General features: G+C 37.5%; 1 protein-coding gene across 6 annotated transcripts in view; it reads right to left on the bottom strand.

Annotated features, from left to right (window-relative positions):
• Positions 1–2,123: 2,123 nt before the first annotated feature.
• eva1ba (eva-1 homolog Ba (C. elegans)) overlaps positions 2,124–18,245 on the bottom strand; it is an 83,418-nt gene continuing 67,296 nt past the window's right edge. For all 6 annotated transcript variants that reach the window (XM_039739306.1, XM_039739309.1, XM_039739307.1 and 3 more), the window contains 4 exons: positions 10,584–10,747; positions 8,640–8,785; positions 6,330–6,414; positions 2,124–3,073 (listed from right to left, as the gene is read on the bottom strand). In XM_039739306.1, coding sequence (XP_039595240.1) covers positions 2,670–3,073; positions 6,330–6,393 — 468 coding nt within the window. In that variant the 5' untranslated portion in view covers positions 6,394–6,414; positions 8,640–8,785; positions 10,584–10,747 and the 3' untranslated portion in view covers positions 2,124–2,669. The remainder of the gene's footprint in view (positions 3,074–6,329; positions 6,415–8,639; positions 8,786–10,583; positions 10,748–18,245) is intronic.

Genomic DNA, 18,245 nt, shown 5'->3' with positions numbered 1-18,245 from the left:
TCGTCTTCTTCCCTCTGCAGATCCAGAGAATCATGGGCCAACAATGCATGATGTCACTTCTGGGTCTGGGGTGCCTGACCCCGCCTCATAGACGTCATAGCTGACATCACTGCTATCTCTCTCCAGTCTGGTCGGAGACTACTGTCAGTAGTATTTTTGCAACCTACTGTGTTTTTCTGTGTACAGCAATAGAGGTATACGAGAATCACTATTTGGTGCCCTGACCCTTCATCTTCATATATATATAATACACACACATAACATATACACATGTGTCCCACACAAATGATCTCAAGATATCCCAATATAACATTATTTTGAACTGATAGGTAGAAAGATGGTAGAGATGAGAACACGATGTCTTCAGGTGACGTCTAATCCATAAAAATACTTGTAAATTGTGTTTTTCGGAAGTCTAAGGGAATGTGAAAGAAACAGTTAACAAAAAGTTTTTCTTCCTTTATAAGGGTGTTCATTTTTTTTTTTTTTTTGCAGATACTCACATCCATAGATTACCTGAAAGAATACAACAAATGTTGCAATTGCTTTACCTCATATTTTCTACCAAAATAAAAATACGATACAATCCCTCTTAACTGGCCCCGCATTAACTGGCCGATGGATTAACCGGCCTGTTAAAATAAAATAAACATTTTTTTTTAATCCCAAGTTCTTCTTTATATTATATGTATGCACTTCCTTCTTTCCTGGAAGGTGAGAGGGCTCCTACACTCAGAGTGATTTCCATTTACATATTCCTTTATGAATTTTCCACGGTGCCTTCTCCTTTCTACCTGAAGGCTCCCCTGCTTCTCCCATCGGGCTTTGCAACAGGGAGGTTGCCATACCTACAGGTGCAGCTGCCTTCCACACTGGTCCGGTAGCCCTCCGATCCCTGGCTACGTCTGGCTCCATCCGGACCGAGACTTGGATTCTTTCCCCAGCAGCCAGGGTGCTCACGCTGAGGCTAAACCAGACCAAAACCTCCATGACTGCTGCTGCCTTTCAATGGCCAGTCATCTTCCATACCGGTCACTCCAGTTCCGTGATCGCTCAGCTGGAGCGCCTCTTTCTTTAGCCCCACTGAGTGTCGGCCAAACACTCATCTGCAGGGGTTCACCTTCCAGCTGCCTGCCTTTGCTCCATCGAATCTGCTCTCTCTTGCTCGCTCGCTCGCTCTCCTGCACCAGCTTTCCTCTATCTGCTTCCTTCTCCATTAACCTCCCGCTCTTTCCTGTTCTCCCCCTAGCCGCCTCGCGCTTCTATTTATCACGGGGACGTGGATCAGATGTGGCAATTAGCAGTTACCAGGTACAATTAATGATGTGAACAACTCCTCACCTGTGCACTTAAGCTAGGATCGCCCGCATCATGAATTCCCCGGGAACCAATCGGCCACACATACTCGCTAAGCCGCAAGTGAGGCGATTATTTATTTAAAAGGTTGCCTTTTTGATTTGAGCTGTGGACCCACTACATCACACTGTGCAGTTGTTATACAAGAAAAAAACCTGTGTGCGAAATTGTGGATGAAGCCTTGTGGATATGGTTTCTTCAGGAACGTCGAAGAGGTATAGTACATACCTTAGAAATATTTTTCTACATGAAAATAGGTATGCGTCGGATTAACCGGCCAAAACGGCAACCGGCCATGGGCCAGTCCTGAGGTGGTCAGTTAAGAGGGATTGTACTGTAGGTGAAAAGTTGTGCTCTTCTTAATATAAATGCTGAAAATACTTATTATGATTCTACTTATGGGAAGTTAATAAGTTGAACTCCAAGAAATGCATATTTTGAGAGTGCAAAATTAATCTTGTTCTTGTGCAAACAGGAGTCTGGGTGATAAGTTACATAACTGAAAAAACTGTAGGTCTCCTAAACTAAATGTGTGGTAGATGGATTTCTGGAAATGTTGACATGTTACTTAGTTCATCTCAGATGCATTTTTGTGAAGGTCACCTACCTAACCAAACTATGGCGTTTTAGACTTCTCTGGTTTATTGTTTTGTGATTTTTCATGTTGTTACTTCAACCACATCATAAAGATCTACCTGGGTGCTGCAGAAAGTGAAGTAATTCTAGATTCATATCACGGATTCTTTTATAGAACAGTGTACATTAGATCATTTTTAAAACAGTATATTTATTGCACACAATGAATTTGTTTTTTGTAACAAAACCTTATAGGTATATCTGCTTTGTTATCAGGATTTCTGAAGTTCATATACCTCTTTTTTAAGTCACATTACAGTTTAATACTGCAAAAGCAATTATGTTGTCTTGTCACGTCAATTGCTTTTCATAACATGGCATCCAGGAGTTCATTTTCCCTCAGTTTTATACTCCAAATGAAAACATATATGAATTGATATAACATCAAGTCCATTTATATATTTTTCATAAACATATGTTCAGATATGTACAAGTGTAAGTACTCGACTTAACACTTGCTTTCCAGAAGAAGAACAGAGTAAAAGGCAAAGTCCAATGAAATAAGAAAAACAATAATCATTCTTAAGTAGTGTATATCCACTGTCAGCTCAGTTCTGATAAGAATTCTTCATATATTTGACAAAAAACTGATTGTCTCCTCACTCAGCATCAGTGTCCAAAAATAATCATGTTTTTTTCTTTGAAACATATCATGTATTGGTCCATCAATTAAGGTGTTAATAGTAATGCACCCTACCGATTGTACCAGTGCCAGTGCCTAGAATGTCAGGCTGACCGTTCCTCCAAATTTCTCGAATGATTCGTTCCCTCTCCTCCAAGCGTTGAGCCCGTTCCAGTTCCTCTGCTGACGTGAACACATTGACATTCAAAGTTCCATCAGATTGACTGTGGTTGCCTACTGCAATCTCTGTGGTAGGGTTGGGGGCCTCTGTTTCTTCTTCTTCACTTTCATCATCATCATCATCATCCTCTTCTTCACTGCAATCCTTTAGGATCTTCTTTCCGGCTATAATCTCTGTTCGTGGTTTACAGGAGATGCGAATGACCAACAGGCAAAGTGTTAAGATTAAGCCAAAGCACACACCGATAACAAAATAAAGTCCAAAGCTTTCTGGATTATCTGTAAAAGAACATAATTTCACAAAGAATAAATGTATAACCCCAATGCTAATTCAGTACCATGGTATCTCATCTTATCACAATTTATAGTCTGCAGACAACCAATAAATTTGTTTAAATGTGGATGGGAACAGTTAGATAGTTCATTAAATGTGACAAAATTCTTACCCAATCTAGAGTCTCATGAAGGTGCAGCTCAAAGTAGGGATCATGTCATCTGACTGATAGCAAGCGTGTGAATACAACAGATAAATATATTCAAAAAACACCCCTGTTAAACATGTAAATGTGTACGGTTTGTGTGGAGAATGCCTTTCATGTATTAAAAATAAACATAACTTGTTGCAAATGGAAAACATTCCGTAAAATGAGATTATACATTGGCATTCGAAAGTATCATTGGAGTGGTAGTAAAAGTGTAGCTGACTGTATGTGGTCTCTGTTGCACACAGTTGTGATGATGCAGTCAGGGTTAAAAGCAGGTGAGGTCTTACTGCTGTTGATAGCAAAGATTTACAGAAGATGTGAAGTCCTGCAGTCAATACATTGGGAACAATCAATGTGTCTAATGACTATGATACCTGCAGATCTATGGACCACAGACAAGGCTGCACAGCTTCTCTGTTCTGACTGCATATCTAAACGAATCATTAAAGTTAAAATTACTGCTTTACTTGTAAATGACAAAAATCCCGTATCAGTATATATATTAGACCGCATTACTGCATTAAACATTATTTTTAACGTCCTTTTATTCTGAAGCATTACTGTAAATGTTGCCTTAATAAATTCATTAAATTTTGCTAGCCATGAAGATGTTGCTTCACTTATGATTTTAGTTGTGTACTAAAACAGTGTAATGCATGGGGTGGATGAAAGTGGGGCCAGAATTTTAGAAAAGGACACCTATGAGTATTGGATTTTCAGTAGCAGATTTTGCCTCCGTCCACTACAAAGAATTTGAATGAGTTCTCCCCAGACGTGTTTTCTCACTCCAAGAATCTCATCTGGCCACACGAGACTAAACAATGTATGAAAATTTGCAATTATACTAGCTACTTATTACTTCTTCAGCCAACATATACATTTTGAGTTCTTAAAAATTATTATTCATTGTTATTCACTTTAGATATCTTTGCATGGATATGTAAATACTTTAACAATACGTTGAAAAATGAACTATTGTAAGGACCTTTTTTAGTTATAGATTGTGACCAGTCTTGGTGACAGACTCTACAGACTGCTGTTTATAAGCCGTGCCCATCAGTCAGATGATGACTCCTTTTGATGGCAGTTACAAATTAAGAGATAACTTTCAGAAATTATTTAAACATCTTAAAATTTAGAAACAGTTAAGTAAGGAAATTACTGAGTGACTAAGAGTCTAATTCACAGGAATGGAACTGATAACAGATTATCTATATTGCATTACTCATACTTATTCACTCTGTGGTCTACAGATATTAAAATTTCACAATTATGAAGTTTTGAGCAATACATTTTATTTCACATCAATCATGTACACCTTCTCAATTAGATATTTTAAATCATTTTACAAAATATTGCAAATTTTTCAAAACTGTATAAATAAGCATGACATCATCTCATCTTTAAAAACAAACTTTAACTCATACTGCACACCCGTTCCCTTTGTAGTTGATTTAGTAAACCAGAACACATTGCTTTGATACACCTAAATGTTTTAATCTCTTGTTGGTGTAACTTAAATTCGTGATTTATAGTGACTTTTGTAATAAATTCTAGGGGTTAGAAGGGATAGACTATTCCTTGGTAATTGAACGTTCAGTGTAATTTGAGGTAAAACATAAATATGCTAAAAATAAAGAACAAAGCCCCAAAATAAACTCTTTATGTAAAATACACACTGTTTATTAATTAATACTAAATAAATGTGGAAATGCACAACTTGAATAAACATTAGTCATTAATTGAAACAATACTTGGCATATTTCTGCATTAATGCTTTATTTACTCTTATATTTGGTTGATCTGTTTCAAAATGCCACATGACAAAAATATCCCAAGATTACAAAAGGGCTGTGTGTATATTAAGTTTTTAATTTTTTACAAGTAAAGTGTATGCAGTTTACATGTGACCATCAATCAATGGTGACACCACACTCATTTAATCAGCTAAGTCTAGAATGTATTAAAGCAGAGCATGTGGTATAAATAATGGAATGTTTCAGTGATGTACAAATGATAAATATATATTTACATCAGATCAAACTCTGCTGCATTAACTTAAAAGTTCACCATGACAGACACATTAAACATAGCTCATATGGACAAATATGATAATTTTTTTTAATCCTTTATTCACCATATACAGTTTCTTATATTAGGAATTTATCATTTTCTGCATACCCCAACGTATCTCTCCAGAGAGTTTTTGGGGTCAGAATGGAAGGTCAGCTATTTATAGAGTACCCCTGAAGCAAATGCAGGTTAAGGGCCTTGCTCAAGGGACCAATGGAGTAGCACCAGGAATCAGACCAGCAGCCTTTGAGTTACCAACCCAGATCCTTTAGCCAGAGAGCTAAATACTAAAGATGTCTTTAAGCTTAACTGTAGATAATATACTTTATGTACAGTGTGTACACCCACATACAGTATATGTATGCTTAGCAATTTAGGATATACCACAAACAGGCTTCATGGTTGCAAAGGAGAAAAATGTTTTTGTAAGTCCTCTGCGGGAGCTTTTTGCACATGGAATTCAGACAATACAAAAGTGAACCATCACAGGTCAGTAGCACAGTTTAGTTTGATTTGTTCTTTGAAACAAAAGAATCAAAGTGTAAAGGGAAGGCAAACGTTGGAGGCACTTACACCAATTTCTGGAGTTTAGTTATATTTTCCTGGTTTGTGATGCAAATGTGAGCACTTAAACAGGCTACTTTGGCATTAGGAGGAAAACATGGCCATTCCAGGGACCTGCCCTCTCTATCTGATATATTTTCAGCCATGTAAGGTACAATCAGAAGAGGAATATTAGATATTTAGCCAATTTGGTAGTAGGACAGGAAGTGCAAAAATGTCCTAAAAGTGTATTTAATGCTGTGTATCAAAAGCTTTGAGGTGCTCCAGTTTCAGCATCAGCCAACAATGAGTGTCCTCCAGTGCAACCCCGAACTTTGGTGTGATTTTCTGATTTCTCTGCATGAAAAAAAATCATTATTTTTTTGAAGCTGTACTGTTTCTTTTTCACCTATTAACATCATTAAATGTATTACCTTTTATGTAAGCATAGGCTGCAAAACTGTTGCTAAGAAGGTGCATCTCTTTCCTGACATCCATTTTGGAATTTGGTGGTTTCTCCTGCCACAAAAAAAATTGTATGTAGTTTAAAATAGGTAGAAATTCTTTTGCGCAGAACTTTAGCTTTGCTGGTAAGCAATTAAAAATCTACTTAATTAGGTTTAGTCCTTTATATTATATACCACCTTTAACAAAACAAAGAAATTTGAAAAACATGAATTACATTACAAAAAGGAAAAGATAACATACTGAAAATCATTAGACCAGGTAAGAATTTGAGGAAATACAAGTATACAATTAAATACTTACAACCAATCAATATTCAATCAGACCTGTGTCCAGAAATACTACTGGAGGTTTCTTTATATCAACGGCAATACCTATGCTTAATGCCTCACTGTGACTGTGACAAGCCAAGTCAGATGTTATCTTCTTGTTCACAAGTCATGTGTGTATTTGAGGAGGGTTGTTTTGGTTTGTTGTAATAGTTCTTGAACATCTGTAAAACTCTAAATTTCCTTCTTGGGGCAAATAAAGTATCTATCTATCTATCTATCTATCTATCTATCTATCTATCTATCTATCTATCTATCTATCTATCTATCTATCTATCTGTTTACATATACAGCTTTGGTTAAAAAGAACATTCTATTTAAACACACATGAGAAAGTGTGAGTGTGAAAAGTGAAGAAAAAACTATTTCATTGCATTATCTATATCCATTTCACCCAGGTAATATTGAGTGCAAGGTAGGAAACAATCTTGGACAAGTTTCAGCCACTTCCACACTCACTCAATCTAAAGTTACCAATTTACTTAACGTGCAGATGTTGGAGGAAGACTAACTAATCTGGGAAAATATCACACAGACATGGGGAAAATTTATAAGTCGCCATATAAGTACAGTAATGTCTTCACGTTCACAAAGGTTAGGAAAGAATACCCCAGCAAATGTGAAAATTTGCAAATAATACCTTAGATCCTAACACACAGATAAGCACCCATGATTAGGTAAACAGACCGGTTTAAACAAGTTGAGCTTTAGCACTGTTTCAATCTATCGTACTGTAGTACTAGGGTGTTGTACCATGTTAGCCATTATGAATGTAATAACACCTTTTATTGGCTAACTAAAGTAAAAAGATTACAATATGCAAGCTTTTGAGGCAACTCAGGCCCCTTCTTCATGCAAGACATCTTGAGCCAATAAAAGGTGTCATTTTGCTTGACTTCTCACTAAATCTATTGTACTGGAAATAACATTCACAGTTCTTTATATTTTAACAGTGATGACAAGCTGCATCAGCCTGGGATGAGCCACCTATTGCATGAGCTGGTATTCCATAACCAGTTTTCAGGGTACCTATAAAAATGGCAAGCTTGCAATGGAGAACTGTCCTTTTAAGGACTGCAAAGCACCTAAAAGAAACCCTTTAAAAAGGAGAATCCATTATGGCATACTGCTCCGATGCCACACTGGTGTCAGGAGTCAAACATCCTACCCCGGTTTGGTGATGGAAGAGTGCTAATCTTTGGCCACCCTACTAACAAACTATATACTTTAAATACTGTGGTTGGCACTTGCAAAAGGGGCATTTAACTTCTAGACACATTTTCACACTCTAAGGACTTCACCTCTTCTGCAGCCGAAGACATAACAACTAAGTTGTTTAATTAAGTATAATACTGGTAGATATCTCATGTTCCCTTCTTCTTTTGAGAGAAGTAGTTGAAAACAAGAATTTGTTCACTTTGGAACATGATATGAATCGAGAAAGTACGTCATTTTTAGAGAATGCCAAAAGAACAAACAAGTGAACAGTCGCCTGGCATGCAGCATTCCCCCATTGTTCAGTTTGGCGAGACTATCAACAAATCAGTGGGTAGCATTTTCTCTAAATAAACAAAAACTCACAGCTACTAGAACAGAAATCTGCAAGTCCATTTTACTGTGGAAACAGCAGAGGAGTGCAGCAGAGACTGTTATACCACAGTGTCCACAAAGACATGAATTTGGCTACAATCCACACAGCAGTTAAAGTTTTTTTTCCTGAGAAAGTGATAAAAACATCACAGATAGAGAAAAATATTACATTTTATGCTACAATGTTTTATTTTTATTTAGTGAATGGTTAAAACATGTCATTAAATACGAGAACAATGTCAGGATCCATGGAATAGTTGCATCAACATCTGGATTAGTAAAGAACAAACTTTTTAGATTCAAATGTGAAACTGCTGCACATGATAATTCTCCCAAGGGAAAGCAAAATTCATCACTTACCTGAACAAGTATACCATAAAGTGGAGCAATCAAAACACCTCCAGCTCATAAACTCAAGTTCATATTTTTTGTTAGTCTGTGAACGACATGCCGCCTGCAAAGGTGTTCTCCACCAGCTCTTGAAGATAATTTATTTTACTGTAGCACTGAAACAAAGCACAGACATCATGCAGCATGAGTGGAAATGTATTTGTCCAGGTTAAATGAGACTCCGCTCTTGAATACGCAGGTTGCTTTAATGAACTGCTGTTTTTAGAAGCCTTTCTAGTTAATTCCTGCTGAGGCAGAAGAGATTCAAATGTCTCATAGAATGGAAAGCACACCCATTTGTTGCCAGACCACATATTCTGCACTGGTCCCCAGCCAAATTAACTCTCTGCACCTCAACGTAGAGGCAGTGTCTGTGGTTGCGATTTGAAGTCAGAATGAAAGACTGCGTGCCAGGAAATCCTATTGTGAATTTCCAGCTCAGAGTGAATTCATATCTCCTTATCCTTATTCTCAGCACATAAACAGCAGGCTGTTAATAGTCTCCAAATCGAAATAAGATCTAGTCAGGTTTATAAAGCAGTCCTTCAAGCTCCAAGGAGAATGCTTCTATAGTTTGAAACAATAACTCTCTTATTATATTTAAATTTACCAGCATGACAGTTACTTCAGGACTTATAAAATGTCTGTACTCAAGTGTAAATGATCTTAGCAGCTAAGATAAATGATTAGATTTTGAAAAGAACAGTATTATTTATTCAAGCTGTCAGGAGTTCAAGAGCAGCAGTCATGACTGGCATAAGGACTGTGGTCCAGATGTTACACTAAGCAAAATTATTTTGCTTTTCACTAGGAGATTTGGGGGGTCATGCACACACAATAAGGGTTAAACAGACAGTAAACACAGAAGCATAAAAAGATAAAAGAATAGAAGTAATTTCCCAAAGCTATTCCGATTTTGAGGTAGCATTTCTTAACTAGCTATGAACTTTCCACTTCCAAAACAGCACATAACTAAAGATTAATAAGTAAAAATTAAAATAAACAAACACGTTATAAGTGCTCGACCACTCACTGACATAACATGAAGAAAGGAAATAAAACACAATAATACATTAAAGAAAGTATTCTCTGACACAACCCTGGCCATTAATTATATCCAGTGTCTGCACCATAGTACAGAGAAAAGCAAGTGAGTAGCAATCACAAGAGAAAGCAGTATGAAGAAGCTATCCACAAGTATACACGTCCAGGGTAGAAGCCTTTTTCCCTTCTGGTATACTCAGCCTAGTTCTCCACTGCAGAATTTAAAGTTTGGAACGAGAGACCTGGAATTTAAACCAATAAGCTAAACCACTGCTTTTAAGTTTCTATTGTATTTTGCTGCCTACAGAGTTGCCAGGTGAAAACTGTGAGGTTTTGTATATGGAAAAAACAATCAGAAATTCAGCAAAAATGAAAGCTTAGCAATGACAAAAAACAAACAATTAAGCAAAATTGATGCTTTCGTTGTCCATGGGTGATATTTAGGGGTAAATGGAAGTAATCTTAACTATTATACAAGTCACATAAAGTTATTATATCTCACAATGTGAATCAAGTATGTAAAACAAATAAAAGAAGACTTGATCAAGTATGTTGTACATACTAAAAAGAGGTGAACAAGCAACCTACAGCAATTCAAAAAATCTAGTTCTTCATATTTGGGCAGAGAGTGAAAAAAGTGTGTGGCCATGGTATTTTTATGCTAGCTTGGATCATTTGGGCCCTGGTGTTTAAATGTGGTTAGAGGAGAAATTGAGTACTTTCTAAATCCCATCTGCAGTCGTGGACACAAAAGTGGACACGCTTTAGGTCTTTGACTTCAGCGTACCAACACAGGGTTAAGTGGCTAATGACTAATCAAATTGTCACTTGGCACTACATGGCATCATTAAAAAATGTGCTTCTACTTACCTCTGTTGGTTCTTGCAGTGAAGATTTAGTGTAGCGTTCACTGTGGTAATCCTCTCTCCACTTTGTTCATATCTTTTTGTGATCAGTTTTACTGATGGCCAAATGTTACCATAAAACTCTGTTCATCTCATTGGCCAGTTAGCTCAGGATATTAACCAAAGTGTCTGATGGGAAGATAAGTATAATTAAAAGAATTATAATTTTAATTCAGAAAAACAGCTTATGTTGATTATTTCCATAGGGAAACAATATCCCAAAAAAAGCTTCACAGTAAATGAGTGTACAGCTGGAGCACTGAAGGATAAATGACTCACTTAAGGTCACACAGAGTATTGGTTAGGGTACTAATAACCTGGTCATTCTCACTTCAGTGCCTTAACTTCCAGGAAATCCTGTCAAGATTAAAAGTTAAACTGACAAAAGATCAATGACAATTTGTAACACTTTTCAAGTATGACTACTCAAAGACTGCTGACAGGGCAATACTGTGTTCTTGTGCTGTCTGACATATGGTAAGCAGAAGCTTACAAGACAGAAATTCAACATGAACGCCCTATGAACTTGTAGGTAAGAGCTGAACAATAAGATGAAAGCTAAGCTGCCTGAATAGTCTGAGGTGTTAGAGTAAAGCTGACCAATTTAGCCAATTGTTCAAGAGAAGAAGAAAATAACCTGCTCAGCTATAAATAAAACTTTTGTGGTTGACTTGCATTACAGCAATGTAATACACATTTAATATGTTTAGTATTCTGTTTATTTTCATAAAAAAAACAGAGTTTATCTTTAACTGTAATAAATCAACAGCAATCTCCCATATCTCTGAAAAGTCCAACCAGAAATTCGTGAGAATGCACTGAAGTGGGAATGCGAAGCGTCACAAGTCAGAAATCCAGAAATTCAAGGGGTTTTCCTTGTGTTGAATCAGGAGATGATTAGTTACTTTGATTAAATCTTCAATTAGCTTAGTTCTGTTTCTCATAGCAAGCCTTCAAACAAATCAGACGTAACAATAAACATCCTGAGAGTGTGTCATGGACTTCTTTAATTGTGAAGATAGAGTTTTTTCCCAGGAAGAATTGTCATGTAATTCAAGAGTTGTGCAATGAATTTTCACATTTGCAATAAATATGTGGTGTATTTACCAAGCAGAGCTCTGTGAGAAGAATGTCTTTTATCTGTTTACTAGAATAGAACATAAGAATGCATTACTTTTGTGATGGACGTGGGAGCAGATGTGCTAGATGGCAGCCCCACTGGGATGCAGCTGTGCCTCAGATTCTCGCAGGTCTCCATGGGAATTGGAGTTTGGCATAGCCCTGTTGGGTTCTGTAGGGACAGTCAGGGGTAGCTGCAGAGCCCTACTTTGGTTTTCCACCACATCTGGGAATACTTCCAGATAAAGCTGATGGTCCACCTGAAGTGCTCTCAAGTGCAGCATAATAGGGACCACCTCACTTCACTCAGGGAGCCAGAGTCAGGAGAAAGTGGAAGAAGCTTGCCGGAGGAAGAGTGGAGGTGGAAAGAGAGAGAGAGAGAAGACAGAGAGGGAAGAGATGAAGTGCTGTTTTATTGACATTAACTACATAGTATCACAATTAGTGTGCCTCCATTGTAATTGTATTGAGAGGACATACCCCCTGCATGCATCACTCTTGCGTTGCAAGATTAGGGTACTTGATTGTCGGTCAAAAAAAAGGCATTCTTTTCTTACCAGCCCTGTATGTGGTTGGTTTGATCAACCAGATCACAGATGAATCTACACATTATGTGCTCAGCTACTATCTGATCTGATTTGTGAGACAGAAAAAAGATCTGAGGTTGAATGACATGCTAGGTATGATTGGATTGACTGGTACTTGTGTGAGTTCTTTTATGCAAACTTGTATGCATGTGTGGGTTTGTTTTTATACAGCGACTGACAATATACTAGTAGAAATGTTTCCCATAATGCAAAGTATTCCTGTAAATAGATTGGTCTTGTTTCGCATCACATTTATACATCATGTGAACCACTCCAGGGTTCACTTGGTGCCATGCCAAGACCCCTGTTTCCAAAGGATCTCGGTATAATTGTTTTGGTCCAAACCAGAGTGAGCTTAGCATGTTCATATCTACCTAAACCAATCAGACTATGTAAACAGTCTCTCCAAAGTTAGAAAACAACGCTCCAAATTAACTTATTGTAAAAATGCCTTCAGATAGCAGGTGAACACAGCACAAGGTTTTTGGATATGAGGTCCCCCACCACTTCTATACAAAAATGTTCAAGACAGTCCATGCTGTTGATTTCAGGTGCCCAATCAGGCTTATTATAAAAGATGGCACAGAAAATATAATGTATGACATGTCAGAGCCAACAACAACTCTCCATCGGACTAAGAGGGTTTATAAGGTAACAAGTTACAAGTCATATCTGTCTTTTTAAAAATTCACTACTTTCAATAAAAGAACATCTTATGAATGTATATAAGAAAAGAGATATAAAATAAGAAAGTCAGATATATTACTATAAATTTACAATTGTACATGAATTTAACATGCAAAATAGTTAGCAAACACAGATTTAGTAGTTGTGCTACTATGCTCAGAAATAGTAATTGGCTAAAATATATTTCTGTAACACATATTTTATTGATAAAATGTGTCTGCAATACAACAAAAACTACAGTTCATGTTCTCTTAATGTGGCTTTTCAGCAGTAATAAGATAAAAATAAAACACAGAAGAAAAATGTGCTGCCACTCAGAACAGTGCATACTCTGGACATTCAGACTTAGTGTCTTCAGTCTGGGGCAGTGACCTTTTGTTCATTCAGATTTCTCAGAGATAAACCTAGCAGTACTGTTAGTGAAATTAGTGCGTGTTCATTTAAACAAGAAAAACATATTTGCCTAGAGGCTGGTGGGAGTCCAAAACAAACATGCCTCGTCCTGTTATTAAAAAAGACACCATGTCCCCTTTCTAACAGAGTTAGATAAAGTTATCTGGTCAATTAGTTAATAGCTAACCAAACAAGATAGGTAGAAGTGAATGGTCTCTGCTGGTTTGTACACATTCTATTGTGGTTTGTACACATTTTAATGAGCTTAATCAACTAAATGTTGCTTTTCTTTCTGACAATTCCTTTTAATCCTTAACTGTCAAAAGTAAAAGTCATATTACCAAACAGAGGTTGGGTAAGTATCAGAACCTATTAATGTAAGGAAGAAATCATGCACTTGTGCAAAGTTGCAAAATTGGGCTAAATAGCTAGAATCCCTGGCCTTCTCCCAGATCAGAGCTGAATACATAAGGGTGACCTAAAAATTAATTCGCTGAAGTAAACAAACAGCAAACTATTATAAGGCACCATTCTATAGTGAAAACAATCTTACGGTTCTGACACATAGTACAACTCTCTACATATATATTTTTTACAATGTCAGAAGTGTGTATTGAATAGGCAGCCTTAAATCCAGGCAAGCCTTGGGATGAGAATTTGGCCCACTTAATCTTTATCTGAGCAAAATCCTTCTCTATTCTGAGATGTAATGCTGTGTTGACCCGGCCGCGACGCCATGAGGGACCGGATGTGGGTCTGCACCCACCCTGGATCACATGGAGGTCGCCTTCCTGGTTGCTCTGGGGGCCACGGGTACAAGGCATGGAAGTTCCACCCTGTAGGGGCCAGTGGTCACCGCCAGGAGGCGCCCCAATGCCTTGGGGACCTGTTACCCCAGCACTTCCGCCACACCAGGAAGTGCTGGGGGGAAGAATTAGGACGGCGCCCGGAGAGCTGCCGGGAGGACAGCCGGCACTTCCGCCACGCTGGGGCGTGGCTAGAGGAGGAATGCCGGGAACACCTGGGGCTCATCCGGGTCCTGTATAAAAGGGGCCGTCTCCCTTCATTCAAGGCTGGAGTCTAGTGGAAGCAGGACGAGGCAAGAAGAGAGTGTGGAGGCGGCCCGAAGATAAGGCATTGTGAGGCCAGGACTGTGTTTGGGGTATTGTGCACGTGACTGGGTCTTAGTGACCAATTATTGTAAATATTGTTTGTGAATAAACGTGTGGTGGTATTTTAACAACATGTCCGCCTGTCTGTTTTTATTAAGCTGAACTGAGTAAAATATCAACGCTCCATCTATCCATCCTTCATTTTAGAACATAAAACATTTTACAAATGAGAGCTGACCATTTGGCCATATTGTTTGCAAATAGCTAAACTGGCCGATTTATCTGAAACAGATATTTTTAGAAAGCTGTCAGGGTGTAGGTTAGCATGGTGGCGCAGTTACAGCACTTCTACCTCACAGTTAGGAGACCAGGGATTGCATCTGTGCATATAGTTTGCATGTTCTCCCCATGTCTGTATGGATTTCCTCCAGGTGCTTTGGTTTCCTCCTACTGTCCAAGAACATGCAGTTTAGGCGAATTGGCGACACCAGATTGGCCTTACTCTGTGTTTGGTGTGTGAGGGTGTACTCAGCCTGAAGTGAACTGGTGCCCTGTTCAGAGTGTGGTCCTGTCTTGCACCATATTTTAACTGGGATAGGCTTCAGCCCAAACACCCCATGACCTTGGTCTGGATTAAGTGGGTTAGAAAATGACTGTTAGGGTCTCTGCTTTAAGTATATGGCTCTGAAGTGTTGTTCAGGTTTAAAGAAGTCCTTCTTCTTTTCTGTACTGTGGTTCTCCCTTAATTTAAATTGATATGCTTGATTGATTATATGTTTAATTTCTTTGCCCATGCCCAATAAATCAGGGATGCATGTTCTTGTTTGTACAGCTTCTAGTCTTGTTAGGTAGCATAGAGACCAGAGCTGCAAACATTTTTTGAATGCACTTATTACAATATCTGACTGTGGGAAGCCAGTCATGTGCAGGCAGGCTATAACTCACTAAAGGTATGACAATAAATTCAACATAATGCATATCTTCATTATCAGAATCATGCAGGAATGTTTACGTCACCATTGGAAGACGTAACTTGAGATAACCACTTTACAGTAATTTAAGCAAGGCAATTAGAGAATGAACAATTTACTGCCTTGTAGAGTGTAATTACTACATAAACCACCCAACAATGACATGAAATCAGTACATTTCCAGAGTGTTATATTCAATTACATTATTGATTTTATAGCTTTAAGTCAATACATTGTAACATCCCACACCACATTTATTGAAATGGGCTTAGTGTAATCCGTCAATACTGAATATTTTTATTTTCTATTATAGTAAAACAAGAACATTAATATATATCAAATTACAGAGTAGATTAACATAATAAACTCTCAGTCCACAGCTTATTCATTACAAAATGTGAACAATAATTCAGAAATAATGTAGTTAAGAGTGAAGCATACAATATAGTGTAATGTTTGTAATGTCAAAACCACCTTAACAAATGCCACCCTTTGAATAATAATTGTGGTTAATATTCATCTGTTTAGTAAATGAAGGGTAGCATGGTGGTATAAGGCTAAATGGATAACCAGCTCATGATAGATCATGCTAAATGCGTACAGAGTAAAGCATTTTGATCATTCACACATAAGGTCTGATGACACACTGATAATAGAACTCTGTAATTTAACTGTAATGTTTCTATTTAAAAAAGCAAACTTCAGACTGGTTGAACAATAAATGTGTTGTATACAGAGTAAAAGACTGGTCTCATTTAGATGGCATTGCCCAGGATTATAGAGAGAGAGAGAGAGCGAAAATGGCATCTACTCATTTCAATGACCACACACAAAATAACTGCTGTGCTTGGCAAGACGCCTTGTTGAGACGTGGACAGGAAAACTCTGTTAAGTGTTGGAAAAAAGTATCAGTAAATACCATGATAAACTATAAACAAAGCCTGGAAATAAATATATTGAGATGGCAAGTGAAAAGTGTTTCAATTTCTAACAACACTTAATTATCAAGTAATAAGTGTACTACACTTTTTTACTAATTATTTTATATCAATAATACTAGTGTATTAGTAAATTAACTTCATTTCATCGATGGAAGAAAAAAATGCAAAATCCAGCATACAATATAAACAAATCAGGCTGCATGTTAATTTCTAACTGTAATGGAAATCCAAAGCTTTATTTTTATTATATATGTTGCAATTAAAATAAACTCAATGAATACAGTGCTAATTGCCTGCAGTTAGTTATTACATTGTTTCATCCATCCATTTTATGAGACCTTTATTCCTGTGTGGGATTATAGGGAGATAATCTAACCTAGTCTAGCAACAAGACAAAAAACTAACCCAAGATGGGACAGTCACTCCAGTTGAAGCCACCAGCTAATGTTTGTGGCATGTGGGAGGAAAGCTGAAGAAAATCCCCTTGCAGACATGACAGCCTTTGGGAGCTGTGAGGTACTGTCAACTAGACACTGCGCCAGTGCTGCCCAGAAGTCTGATAATTTGTTTGTATTGTGGTGCATATGAATATTCACTAACTACATAGCATCACAAAAAGCCAGCAATACAATGCATTACTCTGTTTAACTGATAGTTTCATTAAAAGTAACTGTCAACTAACAAGTGCCAAATACTGGAACTTTTAAATATATCTTTACAATTGCAGCACTTGCAGTTTAAGAAACTTGTTGAAGCTTTCACGCTAAGTTACAGATCTGTCAAATCAACAGTGCCAAATTATTTTTTAAATATATCTAAATTGGAGTATTTGGAGTTTAAGAGGAGTGCACAGGATTTCATGCTGAATTATAGAACTGTCTAATCATAAGTGCAAATATTAATATATCTTTAAAATCTGAGTGCTTGCAGTTTAGGAAACATGCTCAGGGTTTCATACAGAATTGGAGAACTGAAATATGTTATCCTGGCTGTCCATTTTCTGTTTAGTTCATTTCAGTGAGACAGGGAATTTTCTTCTATACCAGGCAATGTCCTGAGCAAGGCAGGAGCATGCTTGGATTGGACACTCAACATACTTATTTATATTCTAATACTCTCTCATAACTAGGCAAGATGGAGCTGTCAGTCAATGTAACATGCATGTTTTTCTGGATGTAGAGAGAAATCCAAATTATCCAGAAAAATAAAAATTCAGAAATAGGGTGAGCATCCAAATGTCATGTGGATGGCAACCAGCGGTCACATTTAAGTATCTGGACATATGAGCTAATGTCTATAAACACTGTACCACCAAGCTGTCCAGGATTGGTCAAGAAATAGTGTAAAAAAGTCAGATCTTAATTTACTTATGAGTTTTAATTTTCAAAGTTTCAAATGAATTCATTTCTTTATTTGAAACTTTGCACTCTGTATAGTATTATCTTGGAAATCCCCAGTATGAGTGACACCAACTTGTTTTTTAATTTGAATGTTTTTATGGCAGTTTCTCAAAACAGAGGTGTCTTTCATCGCCATTCTTTGAAGTCTGGCACATCACTGTTGGCAATACTGTACACAGGGCACACATTTTTATGTGAAGATTTCATTTTTCTTCATGGAGATTGCATTGAAATATTTATGTTCACACCTAATGTTGCCATCTAATGGTTTACACTTTCCACCACACAAAGTGACTACCACATTGTGGAAATACTCCACCCATTGTTATATATCTGTGGTGGGCTGGCGTCCTGCCCGGGATTTTTTCCCTGCCTTGCACCCTGTGTTGGCTGGGATTGGCTCCAGCAGACCCCTGT

The sequence above is a fragment of the Polypterus senegalus genome, chromosome 17 (assembly GCF_016835505.1).
Source record: "Polypterus senegalus isolate Bchr_013 chromosome 17, ASM1683550v1, whole genome shotgun sequence".
NCBI classification, from domain to species: Eukaryota; Metazoa; Chordata; class Cladistia; order Polypteriformes; family Polypteridae; genus Polypterus; species Polypterus senegalus.
The sequence above is the reverse complement of the archived record's forward strand: the minus strand, read 5'-3'. Positions and strand labels throughout refer to the sequence as shown.